The sequence below is a fragment of the Cherax quadricarinatus genome, chromosome 58 (assembly GCF_038502225.1).
Source record: "Cherax quadricarinatus isolate ZL_2023a chromosome 58, ASM3850222v1, whole genome shotgun sequence".
NCBI classification, from domain to species: domain Eukaryota; kingdom Metazoa; phylum Arthropoda; class Malacostraca; order Decapoda; family Parastacidae; genus Cherax; species Cherax quadricarinatus.
The window spans coordinates 3,913,805-3,939,396 of NC_091349.1; the positions used below are offsets into that span (position 1 = coordinate 3,913,805).

The 25,592-nt window shown below is 39.7% G+C and overlaps 1 protein-coding gene across 1 annotated transcript; it reads left to right on the top strand.

Moving 5' to 3' along the window:
• The first annotated feature begins 1,060 nt into the window (after positions 1–1,060).
• elm (calcineurin like EF-hand protein 1 elm) lies at positions 1,061–25,398 on the top strand. Its single transcript, XM_070097537.1, has 5 exons — positions 1,061–1,393; positions 5,585–5,733; positions 6,603–6,717; positions 18,628–18,721; positions 20,328–25,398. Exons 1-5 carry the CDS (start codon positions 1,327–1,329, stop codon positions 20,470–20,472), a joined length of 570 nt encoding a protein of 189 aa, XP_069953638.1. The 5' UTR covers positions 1,061–1,326; the 3' UTR covers positions 20,473–25,398.
• The last annotated feature ends 194 nt before the right edge of the window (positions 25,399–25,592 follow it).

Below are 25,592 nucleotides of genomic sequence, written 5' to 3' on the forward strand. Positions count from 1 at the left end.
TATTGCTTAGATGTGTCAGGAAAATTTTCACAAAAACAGAACTGCTCATAAAATAGTTATTAATAAATGCAAGGGAGTTGATGTACAGAGTGACGAGGCAAATGTTTCTTATCATCTACTATACAAATATCCGGAGTGCATGACAAAGTAGTCGAACTTAGGACTAATTGCATGCTCAAGAAACAAATATTAATGGAAAAATCGAGACCTGGTTCATTCTGAAAGGCGGACATGCCCGCTGAATGTCACATTCAGGGGTATAAATGATCACAGACTCAGCAGGAGAGGCGGAGTTGAAATGTCAGGGAAAATTTAAATTGTTGCATGAGATACGATATAAAAGTGGAAGGGACAGACAAGGAATATGATTGGCTGTAGTTTCTCGAAGGACATGAAAATGTAATCTTAGGCATGATCTACAGACCCTCAAACCTAGACAATGACTATAGTTAACGTCTATGGCACAGTGATTAAGGTATCTAGATACGAAAATGTACAGTAGTTTTAATAGATTTTTAGCATGATTTTAACTTGGGTGTAAACTGGACCTGAATGTCTAGCATGGATCAATAGGTGGTTAATTTGATAGTTACTTATAGTTGTGTTGACTTGATTAAGAAGAGATTATGCAATTGTTGCCCGAGTGTCTTATCAATAGTGTCATACAGTCTACTCACTTGACCAGCAGCAAGGCACTTCCATAATTCTTTTATTTTATTTAGTAAAATTAGGTACATCGGCAGTGTTATATGATAATTACAATGGAAACAAACTCTTGTATTGTTTCCTAGTCATAGTCCATCACACATGATGGGTCACATAAGTAAGTTTATTTAGGTACAATTACTCGATTTTAAATTATTACAATGGAAATAAGTCACTTTGACTTTTTTGGGTTATCCTAGGTAATTTACACTTTGTATTATAATTGTACATGTGTACCTGTGCCTAAATAAATTTACAGGGTAATTTATGTAAATTACTTAGGATAACCCCAAGAAAATCAAAGTGATATATCAATAGGGGTTTGAAATGTCAACTTGAGCAGAGCAAGTTCAGAAAGGCAACGAGGAACACAAGAACACAGAAGAACAGTATTATTTGTTCCGTTTAAGATTCATCATCTGCAGTGATTCAGAGGGGAGGATGAAGGTACAGGAGTGAAGCTTGGTTCAGTGTAGCAGTGAAACAGTGCCAGTTACTGCTGCTGCTTCTCTCACCTTACTCCAGACCTTGAGAGTTATCAACACACACCTTCCTCTTATCTTCATCTCTGCCATTACTGCTCTTTAAAGTGTTATTAAACAATCATTCCCCGTGATCAAGATGGGCAATAAGAGCAGTCTGATGCTGCAAGAACAAGATATCAAGGACATCCAAGAAGAAACTGGCTGTAAGTACCTGGTTTGTTCTGCAAGTTGCTGCAGCAGCATCCACCTGTTTATTTTTTTCATTTTGTTGTATTGTGAGCTGTTTAAATACCGTAACCACAGAATACAATGAAAATATTGAAAGAACATTTCCACACGGTTTTATTATATAGTTATGTTAAGTTTTTTATATTTTAGGAAGTCTTTGATTTTCGTAGAATAGTTAATAGATCATTTAAGAAAAGCTGAGCTCACTTATTTGAACAAAATTAACTATATATATATATATATATATATATATATATATATATATATATATATATATATATATATATATATATATATATATATATATATATATTATATTAAACACTGGTTAAGCAAACTTAAATAATATCGCATTTGGATACATGCTATATTATTTAAGTTAAATTTGTATTAAAATTTATTATATAAGTTTCTGGGGCTCATCGCCCCAGTATAAATAATAATAATAATTAATTATAATATCTGTTTTTACGAGTACACGATACAACTGATGGAGCCCAGAGGTAATATCATTGACATACTATTTAGAAAGTCCCTGGTTATGCAGGCAACTTAGGTTAATCTTGTCCCCCAGGATGCAACCCATAACAGGGGACTGACACCCAGGTACCTACTTACCACTAAGTGAGCAGGAGCAGCAGGTTTAAAGAAACATGCCTAATATTTCACCCATGCTGGGAATCGATCCCAGACCACTCAGTGTGTGAGCTAAGTCAGTTATTTTTAGAATAGGAAAATTCTAATATTGCATTTAAATATTGACATATACATGTGATCTCTTATGATGACTTAACCTAGGAATACCAGTTTCTGAATACAGATAATGTAATTGTTACTGATACAAATACAGTTTTCCTACTTCTGTGGGCCTACCCAGGGTCAGGCCTCATTGTTGTTTGCCTAGTCAACCAGGTTCTTGCTGTTGGCAGCCCACTGGGCCATATAACCATCACAGCTACGGTGAAAAGCTCTGTTCCACAAGGCACAGTACTCGCTCCCATCTTGTTCCTCATCCTTATATCCGACATAGACAAGGATGTCAGCCACAGCACCGTGTCTTCCTTTGCAGATGACACCCGAATCTGCATGACAGTGTCTTCCATTGCAGACACTGCAAAGCTCCAGGCAGACATCAACCAAATCTTTCAGTGGGCTGCAGAAAACAATATGAAGTTCAACGATGAGAAATTTCAATTACTCAGATATGGTAAACATGAGGAAATTAAATCGTCATCAGAGTACAAAACAAATTCTGGCCACAAAATAGAGCGAAACACCAACGTCAAAGACCTGGGAGTGATCATGTCGGAGGATCTCACCTTCAAGGACCATAACATTGTATCAATCGCATCTGCTAGAAAAATGACAGGATGGATAATGAGAACCTTCAAAACTAGGGAGGCCAAGCCCATGATGACACTCTTCAGGTCACTTGTTCTATCTAGGCTGGAATATTGCTGCACACTTACAGCACCTTTCAAGGCAGGTGAAATTGCCGACCTAGAAAATGTACAGAGAACTTTCACGGCGCGCATAACGGAGATAAAACACCTCAATTATTGGGAGCGCTTGAGGTTCCTAAACCTGTATTCCCTGGAACGCAGGAGGGAGAGATACATGATTATATACACCTGGAAAATCCTAGAGGGACTAGTACCGAACTTGCACACGAAAATCACTCATTATGAAAGCAAAAGACTTGGCAGATGATGCACCATCCCCCCAATGAAAAGCAGGGGTGTCACTAGCACGTTAAGAGACCATACAATAAGTGTCAGGGGCCCGAGACTGTTCAACTGCCTCCCAGCACACATAAGGGGGATTACCAACAGACCCCTGGCAGTCTTCAAGCTGGCACTGGACAAGCACCTAAAGTCAGTTCCGGATCAGCCGGGCTGTAGCTCGTATGTTGGTTTGCGTGCAGCCAGCAGCAACAGCCTGGTTGATCAGGCTCTGATCCACCAGGAGGCCTGGTCTCAGACCGGGCCGCGGGGGCGTTGACCCCCGGAACTCTCTCCAGGTAAACTCCAGGTAAACACCAAGAAGGCTTCTACGCTGATTCCAGCAATATTTGCAATATCTGCTGGTTGCATACTGAAAAGTCCAGGCCTATGGATATTGATAAAATGTTGTTATATTTACTGTCTGTTATACATTTCCTCCTGCACAGATCCTTGTGGCACCCACTGGTAACATTTCTCCAAGAGAACATTTTTCTTTCATTTTTTGCATTGTCTTCTATCTCTCATCCATTTTTATAGCTTGTGTTTAATGCTTTCTATGCCGTATTTTGAGGTCTCCAAATTAGAAAATTTAGATGAATGCAAACTGTTCATCCATTTTTTCATGAATAATTTCTGTGACCATCTCAGTAGCCTCGATAATAGATTTGATACACAGGAATTTTCAGACCAGACGTTGAATTACTGTATTTACTAGTCAATACTTATTAATCTCAGAGTATTTTCTCCACTTTTCTCTAATGACTTCACAATATTTTTGCAACAGTATTTGTCAGCAAAACTGGCCTATAGTTTAATTGGTCACCACTGTCTCCTTTCTTAAATATTGGCATTAATGTGTGCCAACTTCTATTTATCTGCCATTTTACCCTCTTATAATAAAGTCTGAATTTTTTTCCAAGGTGGATGGATAGCTTAGATCATTTGTACATTCTTTTACAACTACAGTGGACCCCCGGTATTCGATGGCATCGGTATTCGATAAATCCGGTATTCGATGCATTATATCGCAAAAAATTTTCCTCGGTATTCGATACGATTCGTACAAGACCTGTCCACATGTGGCCTGAACTGCCCCTTGTGTGCCAGTGTTTACAAGCCAGCCAGTGTGCGCGCATCTAAGGATACATTCGGTACATTCCATATTATCCATATTATCACTGTGTTTGGTGCTTGTTTCTGCAAAATAAGTCACCATAGGCCCCAAGAAAGCTTCTAGTGCCAACCCTGTGGTAAAAAGGGTGAGAATTAGTATGGAAATTAAGAAAGATTTTGAAGGGTTTGGGGCTAACCCTGAGAAGCCTATACCAGTTGTGGAATACATTGTGCCTACTTCAAAAATTAAGGAAATGTGTGTGCACAGTGGGTTGAAGTGCAAACCTTTATGGATGAAAATCACCCTAACACAGCTATTACAATGACAATGTTGTGGCCCATTTTAGACAAATCGTAAAGGAACGGGAGGTACAGAGCTCTACGGACAGATTTGTTGTGTGACAGAGGTCCAGTGACTCTCAAGCTGGTCCTAGTGGGATTAGAAGAAGGGAAGTAACCCTGGAAAAGGACTTGCTACCTCAAGTCCTAATGGAAGGGGATTCCCCTTCTAAACACTAACACCTCTCCCCTCCTTCCATCCCATCAATCATCACCAGATCTTCATTAAAGGTAAGTGTCAATTATTTTATTGTTATTGTAATTATTCTATTGCATTAAACTTAATATTTCATGTAGTAAATTTTTTTTTTCATACTTTTGGGTGTCTTGCATGGATTAATTTGATTTTCATTATTTCTTATGAGGAAAATTGATTTGGTTTTCGATATTATCGGTATTCGATGAGCTCTCAGGAATGGATTAATATCGAATACCGGGGGTCCACTGTAATACTGTACTGATCTGTATATTGCACAGTACTAAAATAGTCATTCAGCTTGTTCAACAATTACAGGAACCTCAATCATTTTCACTGCCTCAGCATTGATAGGTAATCCATGAATAGCATCATAGTTTTTGAACGTGAGCAAATTACAAGGTAAACTTAAGTGAATTTTAAAGAACCCAACAGTAAATGAAATATGTCAATCAGTTGTAAAGCCACTTTCTGTTATTACTTGTCCAAAGCATCATAAAACAGAAAAGAACTCGTAGACTTCACCTGAAGTGTAGTAAGATATTGTACTACACAGTAAGTTTTGTTGGTTAAGTTTATTTCATATTTATGGTCTTTGGTCTTCGTCACAAGAACGTTAATAATGCTGCTAGGTTCTCAAAAATCCTGTCAGTAAGCTGGGTAAACCTTTAAAACTTTAAATCACATGTGAAAAGTTTGTTATTTCTGCCTAAAACTTAGCACCTGTTCTAATCTTTTGTTTACATGACATCTGTATTTGTGAGTCTTATAGTTAATTCTTTCAATTTCCACAGTTTTGCCTGGTCAAATAGAGCGTCTGTACAGCCGCTTCACAAGTTTGGATAAAGGGGACAATGGTTCACTCTCTCGGGAAGATTTCCTTCGCATTCCTGAGTTGGCAATCAACCCGCTTGGTGACCGCATTGTTCATGCATTCTTTAAAGTAAGTTTTCTTTTTGTTTTTATAAACTAGAAAAAACTTCATCAAAAATTGTGATTCTGCATGTAACCTTAAACAATCTTTAATAAAATCTGGTTCAGTATTTTATATTCTTATGTGCATCCAATCCAAAGTATTCACTATAAATCTTACAGTTTGTACAGTATTTCTGGCATAACTTATGCTGATGAAGGTTATTTTATAGATTAATAGTTACAAGTTTGAGTTGAAATTAGACAGTGAAGGTATTAATATTTGTACATGCATGTGAGAGTTAAATTTGAAGAGTTTGGTAGTACAGCTAACTGAATTGGTAGAAGACTTAACTTTAAAATTATAAAAATATTCTGAGTAGTTGTATGTAATTTCTTGTGAGGCTATGGTTCTCATTTTTTTTATCTATATGGGTTGTAGAGAGACTTAGTTGTAGTGCTTGTATAATCTACTGCCTTCTAAAGAAACCCAGTTACATCTTAGTGACTGTGTAGTGGATTAATCAGTCTTTCACTCTGCTTTCTTCCTAAGAATTTCCCTTATATGCTTGCTGAGCCATCCCTTCTTGCCTTCCACACATTTTTGCGTCTCTGTGCAAGAGAAGCAAAAATGTGTGTAGACATCTTTAAGGATATAAAAGGGTGAAAGTTGTATTATTATTATTATTATTACAATCATAACTCGGCACTAAACTCACTAGGGTCATACAGTGGTGAAAGTTGTAAAAGGTATACTAGAGAAGAGAACATTTCAGTATTTGGTGTGCAACTTAACAGATGTGAAATAGTTTTCCTGTGTAATTGCTTTGCAATTTATATTAATGTTATGTTGTAGCATATTTATTTGCCCATATTAACATGTAATATTTTTCTCTTTAGGAGAGTGAAGACGATCATGTGAATTTCCGCCAATTTGTGCGTGTCCTGGCTCACTTCCGACCAATAAAGCACAACCAAGAAAATAACCTTAATGCCCGGGAAGAGAAACTAAGATGTAAGTAGAGTATGATTTGTGAAAAAATAAAGTGATTGTTTTTACATTAGCCATGAAAATACCATTTGGCATTCTGTGGCTGTGAGTAGTTATGTGAAATGCCAATCACCAATTCCTTGCAGCTTGGTTTTGCCCAGATTTCTGTTTTCTGTGCTTGGAAAATTAAAGTGAGATCAGTAGGCTTCAAAAAAAAAGTTGAAATTAGTGTTTTAAAGGTATACGTATAGATATAGTGTTCCCAAATACACCTACCATCCGACTTATGACCTGCTCGACATACGACGACTCGACTTACGACCGTGTTTTTTTATACCAAATTTCTGGGAAATAAAGAAGTGTTTGTGTTGTACACAATGTTTATCCTAAACCTTACAGTATAAAATACAGTACTAACAGCATAAAAAGTAAAGTAAAACATGAAATACCAAAATAAAACAATAAAATAACGTCATTACAAAAATGTTATGTTGATATTCAGTAGTAAAGTTCAACTTACGTCCATTTCGACTTACGACCGGTTTCTCGGAACTGAACTCGGTCATAAGTCAGATGGTAGGTAGGTATGTATGTATGTATATACAGGTCTCCCTCAACATTCGCGAGGGTTAGGGGATCAAGAGCCTCGCGCATGTTGAAAAACCGTGAATGTTTGGTGCCCCCAATATATTGTAGGGGAATATAATACAATACTGCTTTCTTAACTTGTTGAACCATGAACAATCATAAAATACATGAAAACGTCGTAAATTGTACTAAATATATACATGTTATGCTTTAATAACATGTATGTTATTAAATACCACAGACTCCACCACTGCCTCCACCACTTCCCCAACCACTGCGAGTCCCTACTACCCTCCCTCCGACCCCCGCAACTGGCAGCCAGCCCTCCCACCACTCAGTGTGGTGAGTGTTTTGTTTGTTCATTATTTGCTATTAAACTACAGTATAAATATTGTAAACCCATTCATGACTGCATATTGTAATGGCTATTTGGACAGGTATTAGACGGTGACATCATGCGTTTACTCTTGAACACAGCAAAGAATCAAACATTTCTGCTACTGCTAATAATAACAATAGTAATAATAATAATAATAATAATAATAATAATAATAATAATACAATATAATTGAAGAAGGAAATTGTACAAAAATACGAGGGAGTGGTTGACACATCGTCAGTGTAGCTTTGTTTATGCTGGAGTGAGCGTTAGTCTCCCTGCTCTTCCAAACATTTCATGATAATTCAGAGGTTGAGGTAGTGGTATTTAATAACATATATGTTATAAATAATAATAGTACATATTATTAATAACATGTATTATTATTATTAATAACATGTATGTTATTAAATACCACTGCCTCAATCGCATCCTCAACAGCTGCCTCAATCGCATCCTCAACAGCTGCCTCACCCACTGCCTCAATCGCTGCCTCAACAGCTGCCTCAACCACTGCCTCAATCGTTTCCTCAACAGCTGCCTCACCCACTGCCTCAATCGCTGCCTCAACAGCTGCCTCACCCACTGCCTCAATCGCTGCCTCAACAGCTGCCTCACCCACTGCCTCAATCGCTGCCTCAACAGCTGCCTCAACAGCTGCCTCACCCACTGCCTCAACAGCTGCCTCAATCGCTGCCTCAACAGCTGCCTCAACCACTGCCTCAATCGCTGCCTCAACAGCAGCCTCAACAGCTGCCTCACCCACTGCCTCAATCGCTGCCTCAACCACTGCCTCAATCGCTGCCTCAACAGCTGCCTCTACCACTCCAGTTGCACTCAATCTACAAGCACCAAACACAATGAATTATTGTGAAATGTTTGGAAGAGCAGGGAGACTAATGTTCACTCCAGCATAAACAAAGCCACACTGATGATGTGTCAACCACTCCCTCGTATTTTTGTACAACTTCCTTCTTCAATTATATCGTATTTATTATTATTATTATTATTATTATTACTATTCTTATTATTAGCAGTAGCAGAGATGTTTGATTCTTTGCTGTGTTCAAGAGTAAACACATGATGTCACCGTCTAATACCTGTCCGAATAGCCATTCCAATATGCAGTCATGAATGGGTTTACATTATTTATACTGTAGTTTAATAGAAAATAATGAACAAACAAAACACTCACCACACTGAGTGGTGGGAGCTGGCTGCCAGTTGCGGGGGTCGGAGGGAGGGTAGTAGGGACGGGGGGAAACTTGAATATAATTTGGCGGCTGGGAATTTGGTGGCTGGGAATTTGGCGGTTGGGAATTCGCGAATGTGTGAAGCCCGCGAAAGCTGAAAACGTGAATGTTGAGGGAGACCTGTATATATATATATATATATATATTTTTTTTTTTTCAACAAGTTGGCCATCTCCCACCGAGGTAGGGTGACCCAAAAAAGAAAGAAAATCCCCAAAAAGAAAATGCTTTCATCATCATTCAACACTTTCACCACACTCACACATAATCACTGTTTTTGCAGAGGTGCTCAGAATACAACAGTTTAGAAGCATATATGTATAAAGATACACAACATATCCCTCCAAACTGCCAATATCCCAAACCCCTCCTTTAAAGTGCAGGCATTGTACTTCCCATTTCCAGGACTCAAGTCCGACTATATGAAAATAACCGGTTTCCCTGAATCCCTTCACTAAATATTACCCTGCTCACACTCCAACAGATCGTCAGGTCCCAAGTACCATTCGTCTCCATTCACTCCTATCTAACACGCTCACGCACGCTTGCTGGAAGTCCAAGCCCCTTGCCCACAAAACCTCCTTTACCCCCTCTCTCCAACCCTTTCAAGGACGACCCCTACCTCACCTTCCTTCCCCTATAGATTTATATGCTTTCCATGTCAATCTACTTTGATCCATTCTCTCTAAATGCCTCTTCAAGGGGGGCTCCTTGGCGTGGTGAAGAGGCTCTTGGTCCGAGGAATTAGACCTGTCGGTCTACTTCCTCAGACCGAACCTAATTACCCCCCAATCCCCCGTTCCCTATCCCATCCTCCCCTTTTTCCTTTCCTCCTCCTCCTCCCCACCCCTCCCTTTTGCCCTTCCTTTTTGGCCTTTTTTTTTTTTTTCCACAGGCACGCTAGTTCCTAGGTAGGGGAAAGGGTACCGGGGTCCATCCCATTCCGTTGAGGTTCTTGGCGGTGGCATAGTTTACCGTGGAATCTGGATTGCCTGGGGATGTCCTGATCCTTCTACGGTATCCCGGAGGGTGGCTATGGGTGTCTCTCGGGCGACGGGTGTATCTCTGGAAGCCATCTTTCGGATTCCGGGGGTGGTGGCCAAAGGACGTATGCTTTGTGGCGGATTTCCGGCCGCGCTCTCTTTTGTCCACCGAGGTAGCTCGGCAGATGTGAGGTTGCTATCCTGGATTGCCGGTTTACTGGCATGATGGGTAGGGTATGGCACGGGTTCCATGCTGCATCTGCACTACTTGCGGTGCTGAGGTCCTCTTGGGCGCGGAGGGAGATTTCTGGCCCTTTCATTCCTCCTAGGAACTAGCCCCCCCCTTTTTTATTATTTTTTTATTTTTCTTTTCTTTTCTTCTTTCTTTTTTTTTCTTAAAAACAAAAAGAAAGAAGTAACCTAACCATGGCAGCCCTAGTCCATGAACCTGCTACCCCCGGGCCCCTTCTTGATACCGCACCCCGTTCTGACCCCGCTTCGTCTTTGGACCACTCTTCGGACACTCCTCATGCCTCTGTACCTCTTGCCGGTGCTGTTTCCTCACCCGCTTCAGGTACTGAGGCCTCGACTGACTCCTTCGATTTATCTGACCTTCGCTCTCCTCTGACTATGCTTCCGGCCTCTCCCTCTATGGTGTGGCAATTTTCGAATCGCCGGCCCGTTCCACATCGGACCAACTCTGGTCCCACGCCTAAACGACAATGACAATTACCTGCTGATGATACTTCTCCACCTTCTCGTTCTTCTCAGAAAAGATTGACACGTCCTTCACTACCTTTCCACGCTCAGTTTCAGACTGCACAATGGACTAAATTCTTCACTTTACGACCGACTTCCTCTACTGCCTATCTTTCTGACCACAGTATTGGCAAGGCACTCCTACGCCATGTTGGTAAAGATATTTCTTTTCATGCTCTTAAGAGCGGTACGCGCATCGTCACCGTACAGAATGCTACCCAGGCTCATGAGCTTTCTCGTCTTTCCCATATCGATACTGTTCCTGTAACTATTGAAAAGCATCATTCCCTCAATTCTTATAGTGGTACCGTCATTCTGCCCCATACCATAGTTCAACAAAATTTCCAGACATGTGGCACTGACATTCTTGAACAGCTGGAAATCCAAGTTCTTCCAATCCTCAAGGTAGACACTTACGTTCTTCCTGCCCGTGGGCGGAGACCATACCCTAGCAATGTGGCTCGTTTAACTTTTGACAGCCGTGAACTCCCATCCTCAGTTTATGTAGCAGGACATCGGTTACAAGTCCGAAAGGTGATCCCTACACCGCAACAGTGTAGAAATTGCTGGCGATTTGGCCATCCAGCGAAATATTGCAGATCTATCGCCAAATGCCCAGTCTGTGGTGCCGATGACCAGTCTAATACGTCTTGCAATCGACCTCCCTCTTGCCTTAATTGTCATGAGGCTCACCCTTTGTACTCTCGCCGTTGTCAAGTCTACTTAAAACGAGCGGGAAATCCGTTACCTCAAAGAGGCAGAAGGTCTCCCTTATGCCATGGCAGTTTCTCATCTCCGCCTCCAAGGGAGACTACCTCGTGTTTCTTATTCCGGTGTTTCAAAACGTCCCCCCACTTCTGGTATCCCATCTTCTGCACCCACCTCTGTGGTTTCCTCTCCCATAGTCACTCCTGTAGCTAATTCTTTTGCTGTCCTCGGCTCAGACGTCCCTACTTCAACGTCTCAGTCTGATCTTGCTTCTTCGTGTTCTCTCTCACGAGCCTCAGTAGCGACGAGATCTTGTATGACACCTCCTCCCAATCGTCCCTCTACTTCTCAAAAGTCAAAAAAAGGTCCATTAACACCTCCTACCCATCTTCCACCTCATTTTCCCTTCCCTGTCTCTGTACCTGGTTCTCCCCCTCTCACTGGCTCTGTTACAAGTGTAGAGGTTCACCCTCCTCCTCGTACTGTACCTTCCTCCCCTGTTCCCTCCCAAGTTTCTTCCTCTTCTGCCACCTCCCAGGTTTCTGCCTCTTCTGTCCCCTTCCACACTTCTCCAGTTCCCTCCACCCTTTTGCCCCCCCCCTACCTTGGTACAGTCCATTACAGTTCCAATCTTTACTCATCCTCCCCCTACCATTTCCAATATTGTCTCCCATACGACATCTCTGAATTCTGAAACACTTGAAGCCATCTCTGAATATATTGCAGAGACCAAACCATCAATAGACACTGATCCACCCTCCGCTCCTTCTCTCTCCTCTACTCCATCTGCGCAACTCCTTTCTTCACAGCGCACCGTTCCTTCGCTGCTTGAACGTTTTCCACTGCCTCCGCATGTGGACTTTTCTAACCCCTCTAGTCCGTAGGAACCCTTACCTGCGGATTTCAGGTATCTTTATCATTGCCAATCATGGCCTATTTACAGTGGAATATACGCAGCCTCAGGGGTAATCGGGGTGAGCTTCAGATGTTACTCTCCCAGTTTTTCCCTGTTGGTGTTTGCTTACAGGAACCAAAATTACACTGCTGTTATCTCTCCCATCTCAGGCTATAATTTATTGTATTCTTCAGATCCTTTTCCTGATGGGACCTTTAATGAAAGTGCCCTTCTTCTACGCACTGATATTCCGTACCATCAGCTATTTGTTCGTACTTCGCTGCATTACACAGCAGCCCGTATCCACTTGCATAGGTGGTATACGCTCTGTTCTTTATATCTCTCTCCTTCTCGGGCATTATCTATTCCGGATATTGCCTTTCTTGTTTCGTCATTACCACCACCGATTCTGTTACTTGGTGATTTTAATGCCCACCATTTCCTCTGGGGGGGGTCTCACTGTGATTCCCGTGGCATTTAGTTAGAGGCTTTTCTTGCCACCCACCCCCTCCATGTTTTAAATACAGGTACTCGCACCCATTTTGATCCTCGGACTCACACTCTCTCGTGCATCGATCTCTCAGTCTGCTCTTCCTCCGCCGCATTAGACTTCACTTGGTCTGTTCTTCCGGACTTACATGACAGCGATCATTTCCCAATCATTCTTACTTCCCCTTCATATTCACCACCTCTTCGCATCCCACGCTGGCAATTTGATCAGGCAAATTGGAACCTTTACTCACACCTAACTGTTTTTAGAGAGGTTCCTTCTTCGTCCTCCATCGATGAGCTTTTACACCTCTTCTCGTCCTCCGTTTTAAGCGCAGCTTCTCATTCTATACCCCAAACTTCGGGCAGGCATTCTCAGAAATGCGTGCCTTGGTGGTCTCCTGCTTGTGCTCGTGCAGTACGTTTGACACGCGCTGCATGGGGCAGGTACCGGTACAATAGAACCACAGAGAGACTTCTTGATTTTAAGCAGAAGCGTGCGATCGCTCGCCGTGTCATCCGTGACGCTAAACGCACTTGCTGGCGAGATTATGTCTCCACCATCACCTCTGCTTCCTCTATGAGTGCAGTCTGGAAAAAAGTACGAAAACTGAGTGGTAAATATTCTCCTGACCCGGCTCCTGTTCTGCGGGTTGCCGGTGTTGATATAGCAAACCCACTAGATGTTGCCAATGAAATTGGCAATCATCTGGTCTGTATTTCTCAGGGACTCCATCTATGCCCCTCATTTCTTTCCTCAAAGTCTGCCAGAGAGTTAGCACCCTTGGACTTTTCTTCTCTCAGAGAAGAACAGTATAATGTGCCTTTTACACTTCAAGAACTGGAGGCAACACTCTCAGCTTGCCGATCATCGGCAGCTGGGCCCGACGACATTCATATTCGTATGCTACAACATTTACATCAGTCAGCCCTTGCAGTCCTATTACGCCTTTACAATCTTATTTGGTCACAAGGAGTTCTTCCACAGCTGTGGAAATCCACCATTGTTCTCCCTTTCTGCAAACCAGGCACTACGGGGCATGAAACCTCCCACTATCGTCCCATTGCTCTTACCAGTGCAGTTTGCAAAATGATGGAACGCCTAGTAAATAGACGTTTAGTGTGGTATTTAGAGACACACAACAGTCTCTCCACTCGTCAATATGGCTTTCGTAAGGGACGTTCTACCATAGACCCCTTACTACGCTTGGATACGTATGTTCGTAATGCCTTTGCGAATAACCACTCAGTTATTGCCATACTTTTTGACCTTGAGAAGGCATATGACACAACTTGGAGGTATAATATTTTAGCCCAAGCCCACTCCTTAGGCCTTCGAGGCAATCTACCATCCTTCCTTAAGAACTTTTTAACTGACAGGCATTTCCGTATTCGGGTTAATAATGTGCTCTCCCTGGACTTTATCCAAGCTGAAGGTGTCCCCCAGGGATGTGTTCTGAGCACAACACTTTTTCTCCTTGCTATTAATGATTTGGCCTCTAGTCTTCCATCAAATATTTGGTCATCACTCTATGTTCATGACTTCGCTATTGCCTATGCAGGCGCTGACTGTCACCTTATTACAGTTTCTCTCCAGCATGCAGTCGACCATGTTTCCAATTGGCCCACCACACGTGGGTTTAAATTTTCCAGCACTAAAACCCACCAAATTACTTTCACTAGACGCTCTGTCATCTCCGATCATCCTTTGTACCTCTATGGCTCCCGTATCCCTGAACGTGATACAGTCAAGTTTCTGGGCCTCCTCTTTGATCGTAGGTTATCCTGGAAACCTCACATTACCTCTCTGAAGGCAACTTGTCACAGCCGGCTGAACCTTCTTAAAACCCTTGCTCATCTTTCATGGGGAGCTGATCGTCGAACCCTCCTTCGCCTACATTCCACCCTTATCTTATCGAAACTTGATTATGGTGACCAGATCTATTCAGCGGCATCTCCTGCTACTCTCTCTAGCCTTAATCCCATTCATCACCAAGGATTACGTTTATGCCTTGGTGCTTTTCGCTCTTCCCCTGTCGAGAGCCTCTATGCAAAAGTGAACGTTCCATCCTTATCCGATCGCCGTGATGCCCATTGCCTTCGCTACTATGTACACTCTCATGATCTCCGCAATCCTTCCATTTATAGAATGGTCACTGATATTAGTAGACATTCTTTATTTGTTCGTCGCCCCTGTTTACTCCGTCCCTTCTCTCTTCGCCTTCATTCGCTCTTGTCTTCTCTTCAATTACCACCTTTCTATGTACATGTAGCATCTCACTTTTCCCTACCCCCCTGGGAAGTTCCAGCTGTTCGAGTCTGTTCTCTCTCTCTCCCTTGCTCGAAAGCCCAACTGTCTACGGTCGCTTCCCACTCTCTTTTTCTTGACCACTTTCACTCTCATTCTCATGCCATTGCTGTGTACACAGATGGCTCTAAGTCTTCTGACAGCGTAGGATTCGCAGCAGTGTTTCAGGACAGCGTCATACAAGGGCATTTACTATCTTCGGCTAGTATTTTTACTGCTGAATTGTATGCCATCCTTACAGCACTTATCCGTATTGCATCGATGCCTGTGTCATCATTTGTGGTTGTCTCAGACTCCCTTAGTGCTTTACAGGCTATACAGAAATTTGATACACCTCACCCCTTAGTCCTCCGTATCCAACTTTGGCTATGCCGTATCTTTACCAAGCATAAAGATATTGTTTTTTGTTGGGTCCCTGGTCATGTTGACGTACAGGGCAATGAACAGGCAGACACTGCTGCGCGGTCAGCAGTACATGACCTACCAGTTTCATGTAGAGGTATTCCATTTACGGACTATTTTGCTGCAATATCTTCCCAACTTCACACCCGTTGGCAACAACGTTGGTCTACTATGCTCGGCAACAAACTTCAATCTATTAAACCGAGTATAGGTTACTGGCCGTCTTCTTATCACCAGTGTCGAGGTTGGGAGACTACTCTCTCCCGTCTTCGCATTGGCCATACTCGTCTTACTCGTGAATATCTCATGGAGAGGCGCCCTGCTCCTCTCTGTGAGAATTGCCAAGTTCCATTATCAGTCAGCCACATTCTGTTGGACTGCCCACTTTATCAACGAGCACGCAGAATTTACCTCCGTCGTCGTCTTCGCTCTGCTGCTCTCTCTCTACCTTCCCTTCTCGCTGATGGACCCACCTTTCATCCAGACTCTCTCATTGACTTTTTGACAACAACCGACTTACTTCACAAATTCTGATACCTTCAGCCCTTTCTACTTCAATCTCTTGCTACCCTCTACCCCCGTACTATCCCCTGCCCCGCTGTTTTCTGTAACCTACTGATCATCCCTCCTCCCTTCTGCCATCCTATACCCTCGCTTCCTTCCCTACCCTGCAGCGCTGTATAGCCCCTGTGGCTTAGCCCTTCTTTTTGATTATAATAATAATCTCTCTAAATGACCAAACCACCTCAACAACCCCTCTTCTGCCCTCTGACTAATACTTTTATTAACTCCACACCTTTTCCTAATTTCCACACTCCGAATTTTCTGCATAATATTTACACCACACATTGCCCTTAGACAGGACATCTCCACTGCCTCCAACCGTCTCCTCGCTGCTGCATTTACAACCCAAGCTTCACACCCACATAAGAGTGTTGGTACTACTATACTTTCATACATTCCCTTCTTTGCCTCCATACATAACGTTTTTTGACTCCACATATACCTCAATGCACCACTCACCTTTTTTCCCTCATCAATTCTATGATTAACCTCATCCTTCATAAATCCATCCGCCGACATGTCAACTCCCAAGTATCTGAAAACATTTACTTCTTCCATACTCCTCCTCCCCAATTTGATATCCAATTTTTCTTTATCTAAATCATTTGATACCCTCATCACCTTACTCTTTTCTATGTTCACTTTCAACTTTCTACCTTTACACACATTCCCAAACTCATCCACTAACCTTTGCAATTTTTCTTTAGAATCTCCCATAAGCACAGTATCATCAGCAAAAAGTAACTGTGTTAATTCCCATTTTGAATTTGATTCCCCATAATTTAATCCCACCCCTCTCCCGAGCACCCTAGCATTTACTTCTTTTATAACCCCATCTATAAATATATTAACCCTTTGAGGGTCCGTCCCGTAGATCTACGGCTTTACATTCAGGGTCCAAACCGTAGATCTACGTCATGAGCTCAGCTCGCTCTGATAAACTGTGTGGTACATTTGGGCCTAGATATGAGAGAATACATCTATGTGGTATGTGTGCACCACATAAAACAGATCCTGCAGCACGCTGTGTATAATGAGAGAAAAAACTGAAATCATGATTTTTCGATTAAAACAGCGACTTTGCAGTGTTTTTTCGTATGTTTTTTATAGTTCTATTTGCGATTTCTTGGTCTCATTTGATAAAATGGAAGACATATTACAGAAATAGAGATGATTTTGATTGGTTTTAGCACTGGAAATGGCTTGAAACTGAGCTCAAAGTAGCAGAAATGTTAAATTTTTGCCGATATTCAAGAGTAAACAAACGACCTCACACGTCTAATACACGCCAGCTGGTGGGTCTAATATGCATTTACAAATATGGTGATGATATTTATACAATTATTACAGTATTGCATAACAGTAAATCTTCTATTTTTTGGTGTGAATAAAAATTCATTATGTGAATAAAAAATCAAAATGGAACTTATTTGTAAAGCCTCAAAACATAACTAATGAACAGAGGAAATGTTAGTTTAGTTCCAGGAATACCTACATTGTTTATTCTGGACCCTATTTTGAAATTGGAATGTTTTGAACTTTGTGTTAAATTGGCCAAATTAACAATTTCTGATCACTTTAATTTGTAGTTGAAACAGTTGACTTGGCGATTTCTTGTGCTCAATCGATAGAATAGAAGTAATACTAGTGAAATAGCTAAGAATTTGGTTGACTTGAATAATGTAATTGGCCTAAAATGGGAGTCAAAGTGGGCAAAATCGCCGATTCATAAATATCGCTGACACATCAAAATTCGCGAGAGCATAATTTCGTCAATTTTCCATCAAATTTCGTGTTTTTTGTTTTATTACCTTCACAAAAAGATTCTCTACCATTTCATAAGAAAAAATAATTTTTTTTTTTTGAAAATTCTTGGACACTGGGGCACCACTTCAGATTTGGGCCTTGGACCCTGAAGGGGTTAAACAACCATGGTGACATTACACATCCCTGTCTAAGACCTACTTTTACCGGGAAGTAGTCTCCCTCTCTTCTACACACCCTAACCTGAGCCTCACTATCCTCATAAAAACTCTTTACAGCATTTAGTAACTTACCACCTATTCCATATACTTGCAACATCTGCCACATTGCTCCCCTATCCATATGCCTTTTCTAAATCCATAAATGCAATAAAAACTTCCCTACCTTTATCTAAATACTGTTCACATATATGCTTCAATGTAAACACTTGATCTACACATCCCCTACCCACTCTGAAACCTCCTTGCTCATCCGCAATCCTACATTCTGTCTTACCTCTACTTCTGGAGTGAAAAAATATCGTTAACCGGGGGTCCACTGTATATATATACATACATACATACATACATACATACATACATATACATATACATACATACATATACATACATACATACATACACATACATACATACCCATACAATACGTATTCTGAAGGAGGGGTAGGGATATTTGCAGTTTGGAAGGGCATCTGAACTGTAGTATTGGCATGCCACTGGCAAGACAGTAATAGATTGAATGATGGTGAAAGTGTTTCTTCTTTTTCAGGTCACCCTACTTTGGTGGGAGATGGCTGGTGTGTTAGAAAAATGTATTATTAATTCTGACTTTTTCTTTCCTAGTTGCCTTCAAAATGTATGATCTTGACGATGATGAGCGCATTTCTCGTGAAGAACTTCTTGCCGTTCTTCATATGATGGTTGGAGAGAATATTAGGTAAGTGAATTTCATTATACATTGAAGTGTAGCATTTCATTGGATACATCAGGTTTAAATTACCATTAATAAAAACTTTATCATGTGAATTAAATATGTTCATAACTGATCTATAAAGTGTGAAGAAATGACATCTTGCAGAACAGCCCTTTATTGGGATAACATTTTACTGTGTAGAGCTGTATCAAATAATGATTCGGTAAAGCTCTATACAGAGTGAAGCATCTAAATAAAAGTTTGTTCTGCAACATTTTTTTTTTTCAATATTAGTGGCAGTACGTTATCTGGATTTAACATAATCCACAAAATGTAAATGAAAATTGGATTATGTTTTACTTATCCTGAGCCATTTTCCCAGTAGTGACATAATGGCCCAGGGTGAAACTAAATGTTCTATTCACTTCTAATTTAGGTAATAGTTGTTGTGTTCATGATATAGGTTTATTTTTTAAGTAAATGTATATGTACTTAATGGTCTGCTAATTGTATACTATAGGTTTTTTTTCCAACTTGCTGCCTGTTTTAAACTGAGGCACGGTGACCCAAAATAGAAAAAACTATGAAGTTTATCTTTTTAGATTTGGTAATTTATACAGGATAAGGGGTTACTTGCCCCTTGCTCTTGGCTTATGGAGGAAAAATTCTTTTTCACTTCCCCATAGGTATTAACCCTTAAACTGTCCAAACGTAGACCTACATTCACGCGCGTAATGCTCTGAACATAATCTACTTTTTTTATATATAAGAATGTAAAATCGAATGTAGATCTACGTTCAGAGTGTTACGTGCGTGAACGTAGATCTACGTTTGGACAGTTTAAGGGTTAATCTCCATCTATTTTCTTGGTTTCCTTTCACATACTTCCTGTTGAGTGAATCTTTTGCTTAATCATAACGTTTTTTATATTTTGCAAAAAGGTATACAGCAGTTGTGTTTTGTCCATCTCGTTGATTGATAATGTACAGATAGGTAGGTAGGAAGTTTCAGTATTTTAGCTTTTGATATTATAGCCAGTCTTTTCTTTAAGTTCTCTGCTACCATTTTGTTTACTGGTAAAATTTTAATCTATATTACCGTATGCGGGATGCATAATAATCGGATTTCTTTTAGTGGGATGGTGTAGTATTATTAACAGATGTACTCTGTTGTGGTCACTCTGCAATTCGAGAGAAGTATCCCCATCCTTCCCTCATGTTCATCTCCTCCGCATGTACCTTAGTGCACACAAGAGGCATAGTAACTGTACTTAAAAATCCTCAAGAGGCCAAGGTACTGTAGATCAGTTTCTTTAGCCTATTAGGTGCATAGGTCATGAATCTACCATTTGCGAACATGGTGAACATGGAGTGTCTTAAGGAAACACGTCCTAATGTTTTCAGTCATACCAGGGATCAACCCTCCAGAGTGGGCTGAGTGCGCTAGCAGTCAAGCTATGGGACACCTTTAAATTATTGCCCGTGATAAAAAGTTTAAGCAATTTTTTTTACAAGAATTCTCGTATGATTGTTTGTAGGAAAATGTTATGCGGCAATAAGACAGTTACACATTATCTGTGTATCACAGTTATGGTAAATGTAACTGTTTTTTTTTTTTTTTTTGTTTACAGTGATGAACAACTCAACAGCATTGCAGAACGAACCATTCTTGAGGCGGACACTGATGGTGACCAGATGATAAGCTTTGAAGAGTTCTGCGCTGCATTGGAGCGTTCAGATGTTGAGCAAAAGATGTCCATAAAGTTCCTTAAATAAGTAATAAATCCTCTAAAGAAGTTTCTTGAAAGTTTGCATTTATTGAACATTTTCTTTATAGTATTATAATTTTGAAAACATATTAGGTTGTGATTAGTACAGAGGCAAGACAAATGTTTGATAAGTAAGTTAAATGATGAGTGTATCTTAATAAAGATGATGTAAATTTAGATTGCACTGATACTGTGAAGACCTAGAAAATTACTCATATATACCACGATAATTACTAATTGTATTTCTAAAGGGGATGCAACTTCATTGTGTTAGGTATCTAAGAGTAAGCACAGTGTGGCCTTACACAAGTGATATCAAAAGAAGCAAACTCATTTTTTAAATGTATTTTGAAGGTTCAGAAGAGTGTTGTCTTCAAGGATTTCATACATCTGGAACTATTATTTCTCTTCACTTATTTTGTGCTTGTTATATTTACCAAAAACTGCACATTACAAATTCAATATTGGAGATTGTAGATGAATGGTTCAGAGAACTGTGTGCAACTCTTGGGTATCTTTATTGAGGTAACGTTTCGCCACACAGTGACTTCATCAGTCCATACAAAGGAGAAACGTGAAGAACAGGGGGAGAATGATGTAATCAGTCCCTCAACCTTGAGTCGATGTGGTCAGTCCATCAATTCTATTCAAGACTGATGGACTGACCACATCGACTCAAGGTTGGGGGACTGATTACCTCATTCTCCCTGTTCTTCACATTTCTCCTTTGTATGGACTGATGAAGCCACTGTGTGGCGAAACATTTCCTCAGTAAAGTTACCCAAGAGTTGCACTTGTCTAATTTATCATTGGAGATTGGATTAAATTAAAGTTGACTGCAAATCAAATAAGTGAGCTCTCAGAGGTGGACAAGGTATAGAGGATGATTACTGATCCCCCAGAGCCAATATAGCTAAACTACTGGGAATGTCTCGGAGAAGTAGGAGGAAAGGAGAAATAGCTGATATGTACATGTACAGGTAAGATAATTGAGGGTATAATCCCAAACCTGCACATAATGTACTGCAGTGAGATAAAAAGTGTAAACTAGACCCAGTGAAAAGCAGGGGCACCAAGGGCATATTAAGAAAACTTAACATGCATGGTTCAAGGGTATTTAGCCTTGTTCCAGCTAGTATCAGTAATATTGCAGGAGCAAGTGTAGAGGTTTTCAAGAGAAAACTGTACTACTACCTCTGCAGAGTGCCAGATAAGACTGGTGGATGTATGCCAGTGAGCCACTAATAGCAACAGCTTAGTTGACCAGGCAATTAACAGAAACCTGGCCCTAGGCCTGAATGCGAGAATGATCACAGGTACAGGTATTGTATGTGAACTCTGTAGGGTGTTAGGCTAGATTATACAGAGCCTTACTTTTTCTTATGGTAATGTTGCAAAATTAATTTGTATTTAAGTTCAAATACTTGGTGTTATAAATTTTGTAATTCATCTTATATTAAATGTTCCATGATGCAGTGACAAACTTTTTCATTCATTATTATATAAACATTGGTAAGCCTGGAATTTTTCATGCAGTGCATTAAAAAATTCTGACTTTCATGTCACTGCAAAATTAGTGACTAATTCATAGCCAGGCATTACTTTGAAACTAATACATGTATACATATAAGAATGTAGAGATGTATGTATATAATTTCCTGCAGTACTGAGTTGTATTTGTTAAACAAATTAAAGTATTAGCCCCATATTAATTAATTTTAAAGCTTTCTGCGAATTATGAATAAGTTGTTTTATGTTTAGTTCTGGTTTTTGTAAAGTGAACAAGGGCTATGAAAAATTATCTAGGTCACTCAAGTTTAATGTGGGTATTGATTTAAGACCGTATGTACATATACATGTACATAAGTGTATATGCTTTTATAAATAGTACAGGTGGCCCTCAGTCTACGACTGCAACTCGCTCCACATAACATTGCACTGACCCTTACAGGTTTAGTACTTCGTTATGATTATAACAACAACAACATTGCACCTATGGGAAGTATGGTTTAACTTACAACCTGACAGTGGCTCTTGTAGAACCAATTCTGCCATAAATGTGGAGGGCCTATGTATACACATTCAGATTTTGTCTAAAAATACATGTACAGTGGATATTTGTAATTCATGTGAGTTATCTTTCTGAAAATTGTGCTACCAACGATTTCTATAATTTATGGACTGAAAAACATGGAGAAAATTAAGAGTTGCATTCTTCAAAAACCTAAACAAAATTTTTTCCTATTATAATTCTTCGAAAATACTTTTTTCTGTCTAATTTTGTAAATGGCATATTTCTCATTCTTTTCACCATCACTGAGGATTACTCAATTCTAAAGCCTTATCTTTGCCTCATTGGCTTGAATTGAAAAAACTGTTATTCTTAGTGGGGAATCTCCTGCCTGTTTGCCATGGTGCTTCTTAATGGAAATGGACTCCTTTCCGGTGTGCCTTAAGGGAATTGGCACGCTTCTGTTAGAAATGAATGAATAACTAAATTCATGTCGTAGAATATTGAAATCCTGAGGTATGATTGTGCGACTTAGTTGTCTACTCTATTAATGAATCAAATACTATAGGTTCAGTACTTCCTAGTGGATAATGATCATAAAATATTTGTTTCAGTTTATAGTATTTATTCATAATTTGGTTCACTGTCTAGCCTGCCATATAATAAAAAAGTGGGCCTTTAAAATTCTTACAACTGCTGAATGTAATTACAGTAACCTATGTACTAAACACCTGAAGAATGAGAGGAAATCATGTTCAATCCAAGGAAAAGGAGGATAGGTAAAGTTCCTTGGATCAAGATCTTTAAATGACATCCTCTCTCAAGGTATATACAGTATTTTTAAAAACATTATTAAGTGCTAAACCTATATGGGTCATATAGCACCTGGGAAAGGGAGGTAATCAAGTTTGATATGCAGAAGTGAGGGCTATACCTGGCATCCTCTTTCAAGGGTATATATAGTATTTTAATAGCCCTGTTAAGTGCTAAACCTATGTGTCATACAGAACCTGGGAAAAGAGGAAATCAAGTTTGGTGTGAAGTGAAGGGTAGCTCTAACCACTACATAGAGAACCCTTTAGCAGCATCAAGGCACATTCCCTTAAAGGAAATTCAAAATACAGTACTCAAAATATCTAATAACTGGAAAACCCTTGTGGGTTTAGCACTTAGTTTTGATTGTAATAATAATAACTGGAAAGAATCGTGTATCTAATAACTAGAAAAAATTGTGTTATACGTATAAGGTATCTGCAGAAGAATTACTTCCTGGTATCTGATATTGCACAACCAAATAAGTAGTACACTACCAGTATTGTATGACCCTGGTGGGTTTAGCACTTAGTTATGATTATAATTATAATGTGCACTCCTCACATTACTTCATCCTTATTTAACATTAATAATGCGACACTAGCAGTAGCTTGGAGAAATCAAGATACAGTGGTACCTCAAGTTACAAACTTAATTCGTTCCAGAAGGCTGTTCGAGTGCCGATACCAAACGAATTTGTTCCCATGAGAAATAATGTAAATTAGATTAGTCCGTTTCAGACCCCCAAAAATACACTAACAAAAATACACTTACATAATTGTTCGAGTTGGGAGCTATTCAAAACTCAAGGTACCACTGTATATGTATATATACTATATAACTAACACTTCATTACTATGGTTTACTAAGTTTGTTTCATCACTTCAAAACATAGCTACTTGGCATTTCATATTAAGAACATTTTGGATTACTGTATATTGCATGCAACAACAACAAAGCATTAAGGTAATACTGTGCAACTGTTTTGGATTAATTAAGAGAGCTGTAATCCTAACCCTATTCAAGAGAGAAATAATGGTGGTTAGCACTGTCAGCTGCATAACTGACTTGCTTTCTCTATGCTTCATTGGTTATAGATGTGTCTAATACTATTTAATAAACTTTAGAACTAGTCTTGTATAATAACAGAGTTTCATATTTTAGTGAGTATAATATATAATGTATGTAATTATAAGTCAAATTAAATGGCAAGGAGAATTTTCATTAGGAAAGTATTTCACTGGGTGAGCCTCTCTCTCCGTCCTTTCTCATTATTTACTGCCATCACTTGTCCAAAGTCATTATGAGCAATGAAGCTTTTTGCCTTGTTTTAGTATTTATATATGTATTTTTTTGTAATTTTGTTGTTAAAAGCTTGAAGAAATTATTGTTTTTATTAGATACAAAGAATAATCTTGGTATAAAAAAGCGAACGTTGTAAATAATAGGCAGTAATAGGGGTTTCTAATTTCTCTTGACATTCAAAACCTCTGGAAATCAGTTACGTACCGTACAGGTCAGCCATCACTAATCTGGCATCGTTAGTAAGTTTATTCAGGTAGACACAAATACAGTTACATAGAATTATCATACATAGCAGCATATGTGTAGAGAACCTAGGATAACCCAAAAAAGTCAGACAGAGTGACTTATTTCCATTGGGGTCCTTTAGAGACCTGTAGTGTGCCGGAGTAGTGAGTTTGCTGGATTACAGAGTGGTTAGGTTAGAATACACTTAATTAACCTATCAATAGAGAGACTTTCTGCTACATCTTCCTCATTTTCATCACTGCTTTCTCCTCCACTGGTTTGCTGCTGTGGATTTACAACCATCTGCACAATTTTTGAGTCGATATAATGATGAAATTTGAGTTAGTACAATGATTCGAGTCAGTATAATGATGAAATTTGAAATTATGCTAGCTAGATTACTGATGCAACCAGATAACTGATTGCTGGATTAGTGATGGCTGACCTGTATTACTAAGACTGACAAGAAAATGTTTTGATATTCCACTTGCTTCCTTTACCTTCATTATATGCCTATGTTTAGTGTTCTTTACATTCCTCGAGATATATTTGCACAAATTATATATTTATGTAAGATAAGACTATTATTTATCCTTTTATCATTATAAGGGAAGAAAAGGTTAATGTTTTTTCTCAGTACATTGTATATTGAAACCTTGCATTGAAGAAAAGAAATATCTACAAAACAGAGGGCAAATAAATAAATGGCACATTACTGAAGGGGAGGGGAAGAAATTTCTTTAAGGGTGATCTGCATGTTGGAATTGTTGCAA